Source organism: Elephantulus edwardii, unplaced genomic scaffold (genome assembly GCF_000299155.1).
Source record: "Elephantulus edwardii isolate Elephantulus edwardi_28Jun2011 unplaced genomic scaffold, EleEdw1.0 scaffold00030, whole genome shotgun sequence".
Taxonomy (NCBI): Eukaryota; Metazoa; Chordata; class Mammalia; order Macroscelidea; family Macroscelididae; genus Elephantulus; species Elephantulus edwardii.
Genome location: NW_006399780.1, coordinates 9,158,769 through 9,165,743, shown reverse-complemented (window position 1 = coordinate 9,165,743; position 6,975 = coordinate 9,158,769). Strand labels below are relative to the sequence as shown.

The 6,975-nt window shown below is 37.3% G+C and overlaps 1 protein-coding gene across 1 annotated transcript; it reads left to right on the top strand.

Annotated features, from left to right (window-relative positions):
• The first annotated feature begins 5,351 nt into the window (after positions 1-5,351).
• On the top strand, positions 5,352-5,728 carry LOC102873185 (60S ribosomal protein L35-like). The gene has a single exon (XM_006883830.1). The coding sequence runs from the start codon at positions 5,357-5,359 to the stop codon at positions 5,726-5,728; it is 372 nt and encodes a 123-aa protein (XP_006883892.1). The 5' UTR covers positions 5,352-5,356.
• Positions 5,729-6,975: the final 1,247 nt, after the last annotated feature.

Sequence of the window (6,975 nt, the reverse complement as noted above, 5' to 3'; positions counted from 1 at the left end):
TTCTTCATAATTTAGGAAAATAGAAATTCAAATTCAGTATGTCAGCTCATACGGAAGGCCTTCTAGCTACGTATCTTTGGTTCTAGGAATCTCACATCACAGGAGCTCAGATCCGTTCCTTACTATTTTTTCTTGGTAGTACCCAGGTCCTCACCACACTATTAGTTTATTTATTCTTTTATTTCTTGTAAGACAAAAGATGACCCTGGCCACACTTCAGGAAAATATCCCTTTCAACCTAATCAGACCTTTGATCTGATTAAGTATTAAATCCAGCCCTTATCCCCTTACAACAAATTTACTGATCAGATCACATCACATCACGAGGCTTGATGATCTAACTGCCTACCTATCTCATTAACATTAGAGCAGTGAGGATTTATAGCACATAATTACCTAATACTGGGAATCCAGGTATAGTCAATATGACAAATAGCTTGAGAGACACAATTACATCCATAACAGTAAGTGAAGGGATATTCAGGGTAAAACCTAGACAGAAGTTCCCCAAGCAGCACTTGTACTTTACAGATATTTCCTTCTGATTTAGTTATGAGTGTAAGTAAACCCAAGATAATACTCTCTGAAAGGATGGATACTAAGGACTCACTGAGCTGTGGCCTGCCGGAAACTACTGCAAGGTAACACAAAAGCTATAATGACTATAATGGCAGAAGGAGAGATGTAGTTTACTGATAGAAAATCCTCCACACTTCAACTTGGAAAAATCTATCTTAATTTTTACTTTTCACCCCTGAGGTATTGAGAACCTGTCCCCAATAAGAAACAATGCATGGTTCTGCATTCTTGAGGACAGTCATTTTTTTGCTTCCATGAAGACATGAAGATGTGATATGCTAAAAAGCAATAGAGACATTGAGGAGGTAATTAGTACCTGCCTAGGACAAGAAGGAGAAAAGGATGGCATTCAAAGGCTGAGGTAATAGGAAGTCTTAAATAGGAAAGAAGAGTCAGTAAGAAAAAAAAACTTAAGGCATTTTTACAAGTACACATATAGTATCATGAACTCAGCCTCTAGTAGATTGTGAGCTCTTCAAAGAAGAGATTTTTTTTTCTTTTCACTCTTCTCTTCTAGAGACTTATAAGTTCCTAGCACCCCAAATCCTAACTTAATGCCTTAGAGTCATTTCCAGATGAAAGCAATTCTCCATTGTGTTTCAAAGGCCATAAATTTTCATGAAAATGGATTGCCCAACTTTCTCCCATCATGCCCCAGGCTGACTCAAATTACTGACCTTTCTTTTACTAGTCCAATCTGTCATGCACTACACCACCAAAGCTCACACCTGGCACCTTGTTATCATATATATATATATGTGCTATAAACTTGAGTACAACTCAGGGCAACCTTAAAAACAACAAATCCAGACCTTGTATGATCTGTGTCATCCTCAACAACTCCAAAAATTGAAGCTGTTTTTTCCAGTCACTATGTCAGATTGTCTTGCTGGGGTTCTTCCTCTCATATATCAACTGTCCACCTTTCCAAACATTATATCCTCCTCCAAGTACTGGCACCTTCTAACAACATGGGTCTGTTTTTCTTATTGTTGCTAAGTACCATGAAGACCAGTATAAATCATAGTGATCCTATGAACAATAGATCAGAATACTGTCCTATCCTGTGCCATCTTCAATGTCTCTGACACATTTGAGGCCATTTCTGAAGTTACCATGTCAATTCCTCTAGATGAGAGTCTTCCTGCTTTTGATGACCTTCTAATGTCCCTAACATGATATCCCTTTTGAAAGAATAACCTCTCCTAATAACATGCCCAATGTACAAGAGACAAATGTTTTTACTCTTTCCTTCCAAGGAGCACTCTGATAGTACCATTTGCTCTCAGATATATAGTAAGTGATTAAAAAGACCATAGCCTAAATCAGGCATACCTTAGTCATCTAGCTGACATGATGGCTCTTCAGTATTTTGGAGAGGTCACTAACAGAAGTCTTACCCAAAGCAACACATCTCTTGATCTCCTGACTTCTGATACAAAGGGTATTGATCATGGATCCAAGTAAGATTAAATCTTAACAGTTTTAATTCTTTCTCCATCTATCATGATGTTGCCTAAAAGGCCCAATGGTAAAGACTTTTGTTTTCTTGATGTTGAGATATAATCCATATTGAAAGTTGTAGTCTTTGATTATCTACAGGTCAACCTTGCTTTTAATAAGGAAGATTGTGCCATCTATATAATGTAAGTTGTTGATAAATCTTTCTCTGTTCTTGATGCCACATTCCTCTTCATAGAGTCCTCCTTCTTTTGTTATTTGCTCTGCATATAAATTTAATGGAAAAATTATATAACTCTGACTGCACAACCTTCTTCATTTTAAACCACGACATATTCCCTTGTTTCATTCAGACAACAGCTTCTTGATCTAGGTAAAGGTTTTGGTTGTTATTGTTATGTGTCATCATGTCACCTGTGACTCATAGTGACCCTATGTACAACATCCCAAAAACCTGGCTATGCTGTGCCAATCTCACTGTCTCTGACATACCTAACCCAGTTACCCAAGTCACTAAGTCAATCCATCTCATCCAGGGTGTTCCTCTCCTACTTGTCCCTCCACCCTCACAAACATGACGTCCTTTTCCAAGGACTGGTCCCTCCTTGCAACATGTCCATAGTATGTCATTCTGTTTAACCTGGATGAATCTGTTTGCATTTTTCTCAAAGTAAGTCAAAGTTTGTTGCTGAGTGAAGAAATGGCTAGATATTTTAGAATACAAACTGAGATGATAGTGTCAGTAAAATTAAATTTTTTTTAAAAAACCAAAGAAATGTACTGCAGTTTTTAGAGGTAAGTGGAAAATGATTCAAAAAGCGTATTTCTGAATAGTTGTGATTTGTATCAAGCATCATGAGGGTTTTTTTGTACTGTCATATAAGTTGTTGTTGTTATGTGCCGTCGAGTCGTTTGCGACTCATAGCGACCCTAAGAGAAATTCTCTCATAGATTGAATTCTGTTCCCCCAAAATACACGTATGTAGGGATATAAATATATAATTATCTATCATGGTGGAGAAATCAAATAGTTGCAAAAGGATTACAGGTAGAATGCAGCACTTCTTTTTTTAAAATTGTATTATTTTTACATGTACCGTCAAATTAGATCTTACTGGTATAGGAGGAGATTGCCTCCTCCTTCTCCAGCAGAGCATCTGGTGGATTTGAACCATGTACCTCTTGGGATTGCAGTGCAGCATCTTACCACTAGACTACCAGAGCTCCCTAGAATATAGCACTTCTTAATACCATTGTATCACTGAGTCTACAAAATATGAGTTTCCTAAGGATTTAGCCTGAAATGTCTTTTATCTCATGAGACATAAAAACACCAGAAAAAGATGTAAAGAGAGGGGACCTCAACACGATCAAAAAAAGAATCACAAAAAGTGAATACCATCCTTTTGAACTTTAACAGTGCACTGGGAATCTCTTGAATACTGAGGAGCAAGTACAAACCAAAATCTCCAAGGAACACCTACCAGGGAAAGTGGGCATTTTCTTAAATATGACACTCTGACTTTGGACTGCTAGCTTCTTCAACTGTAAGATAACGCATTATAGTTTCTTAAATCTATCTACTTGTGGTATCTCTGTTAGTGCAGCACTAGAGAGTCAGCTTCCATATCAAGGCTATGGCAGACTAGATAGCCAGAACTTTCCTATAAAACACCTGGAAATAATATGTAAAATGTAATATTTCCCTTCAGATGTGTAACTGACAACAAAAGAAAAGAAGAGTAGAGTAAATACAGATCATTTATAGGCAAACATACTTCCTAGCACCACAAAAAAGAATATTGACATAGACTTTGCAACAAAAGAATACTACAGTGTAACTTTCGAGGCATTATTAAAGTGAATTGTCTAAAATTTAAAAAAAAAATAAAGTGGAAGGACTATCCAACATCACTTGTCTCATAAATTGAATTCAATCAAGTTCTGGAGAAAATCAGAATACAATTCCTTGAGAGTATGACTGATACTTGTGAATAGCTCAGCATAGTGATAGCCAGGCCTCAGCAGAGATCTGAGTCCAGGTTGGATTGGGCACCCTCTGGGAACAGAGAATTTGGCCCAGCCTCCCACCAGAGGGGATGCTGTTTCTGAACTTTGGAATCACCATGCTCTTGTTTTAACAATTAAGCTTACCCATTGTTATGTTGGCAACACTTACATTTAGAGAAAATATAGCCTCATGAGACAGGAATTTTTTCATTGTTGGTTTAAACTGAATAAAAACCATAGGAAAGGGAAGGAAGGGGCCTTTCACAGTGCTAAGCTGTGAGGACCTCTGCCTGGCATTCCTCTTTTTCAGAACTGATTAATTTTGTCTACACTTTCATATTGCATCCAGTTAGCAACTTTAGTTAAAAAGTATCACCAGATACTTTCTCTAGTGAACAGTTTCAAAAAGTACCAAGAGATCACATTTTAACATCTGGTGTTTTGCTGAATCATATGTGTGTGTATAAAATCAGAAGGCTGAAAGTACATTCACAGCATTATATTTAAATCATAACTCAGAACACTCACATCAGATAGGTGTTTTTATTTCAGCTTACTGGCTAAGGTAGCTAAAATCTTCTTCAAATGAAGCAAATTTGTACAATCAACTGCATTTCTGAAAATAATGAACTAACTAACCTAAAGTGAACTAGAACAGTTTATGTTCTCCCATTGACTTTATTTTGTTTCTTTTATTCTAGAATACCATTTCCTAATGGCTTCAGAGAAGAAAATCCAAATACAGCAGCCTGGAGTGGGTTACAAAGAAGGCATTTTGTTATTAAAAGACATTTGTAAAGATATGGATAAAATCTGGAACTTCCAAGCCAGACCTGATGATGTCTTCATTGCCACGTATCCTAAATCAGGTAAATAAGATTGCTTAAAAATATGGAGAGGATTGTGATGGAAAGCCAATGAACATGTTTTTATATTTTAGAGTGAAAGTTTACAAATCATAAGGGCTTTCATTCCATCATTTATAGACACTTTGCTTTATACTATAAATTAAAATTAATTAATACAATGTCTAATCAGACTCTTACTGTACATGTCATTTACCTCCACTCAACTTCTCTATCAATTTTCACTCTGCTCTCCCTCCCTTCTAATCATTTCTAATTCTTCGATACTGTTCTATCTATGAGAAAATCTTTCCTAAGCTTATAGTATTACAGATCTGATATCATAATTAGGGAGCTCTAGAAGTGTAGTCATTGGGGAGTTGAACTATTGTTAGAAATTGTAAAGCAGCTCTTTTCTCTTGGGCTTGGATCAGGCGACAGCAAGGTTTTATCGCTCAGCCATGGCCAAAATCAAGGCTCGGGACCTTCGCGGAAAGAAGAAGGAGGAGCTGTTAAAACAGCTGGACGATCTGAAGGTGGAGCTTTCCCAGCTGCGCGTCGCCAAAGTGACAGGCGGTGCGGCTTCTAAGCTCTCCAAAATCCGAGTTGTCCGAAAATCCATTGCCCGTGTTCTCACTGTTATTAACCAGACTCAGAAGGAGAACCTCAGAAAATACTATAAGGGCAAGAAGTACAAACCCCTGGATCTGCGGCCCGAGAAAACACGTGCCATGCGCCGAAGGCTCAACAAGCATGAGGAGAATCTGAAGACCAAGAAGCAGCAGCGAAAAGAGCGCCTGTACCCACTGCGGAAATATGCAGTCAAGGCCTGAACTTAAATAAATAAAACACAAAACTAAAAAAAAAAAAAAAAAGAAAAAGAAAAGAAATTGTAAAGCAGGCACAGGATACAACAGCATTCATATCTTTTGTTCATATGGTTGCTATGAAGTCATACTTGATACAGTCTAACAAGATATCAACAGCAAGAGTCTGTTGGGGTTATGGCTATTATTTCTTTGAAATAAATAACTAGGGAAATGAAGATATGAATGGAGATATGATTTTAATCTATTTCAGTGTTCACTCAATACTTCAAATCTATTCTTAAGATGATCTTGAAATTCAGATGGAATAGGTTCAAGGTAATATCTTAGTTCTAGGAGATTTTTTCATTTTCTTCACCCTCTATTTAAACTTGCACGAGGGACTAATGATCTAACCGACAGTCAACCCTTGGCCTGGTAGGCGATGTGATTCTTATGCAGCCCCACAGGTGAGGTCCATGTATAATGTTATGTTTTGTGTCTTTTAAAAAAGGTATTTGCAATTAAAATAGTCATTGAAAATACAAAATTTGACCATTCTATTTCCTGTCTTATTACAACCACCAAGCCCACATTTTTGTATATTCTGCAGGTCTATCATTAGGTACATAGGTGTTAACTAAGAATATGTCCTCTATCTATTTTGCACTCATTATACAGTGTCCTCCTTATATCAATCACATGTTCTAAGAGCTGGTCTTTAGTCTTGTCCAATGAGTGAAACTGCAGGAGGGCTTTATGTGATTGGATATTATTTCAATCTTTCCCGTCATCTGTTATACATGGGTGTGGGTATCACCATAATCTCTAGTTTCCATACCAAGCAGTATCAAACCATTGTTCCGAATAACCACTTTGTACTGGTTACAGTACAGTGCTCCATCTGTCTCCTTAAAAATTTTTTCATTCGGATTCCTCCTTCAGTTAGCATTTGAAGTTGTTCTCTGCCCTTTCTTTTTAAACTCTGAGTTCTAGAATCATCTGGTATTTTTGTTTTTTGTATTACCAGTGACAGAATCTCCAGTGGTATATTCCATAGGGAGTAGAGCAACTAATCCAAAAACCGTTTTATTCATACCAACATTTTGTTAACCCAAAGGCCTGGGCTGGCTCAAATCCACCAGGAACTCTGTGGAAAATGATGGGCAGTCTCCTCCTATGACAGTTATGGTCTCAGAAAATCTCCTGGAGAGTCTGGTGTGAATCAGTTTCAACTTAACAGTAGTGAGTTTTGAGGTCTTCAGAAAAGAAGG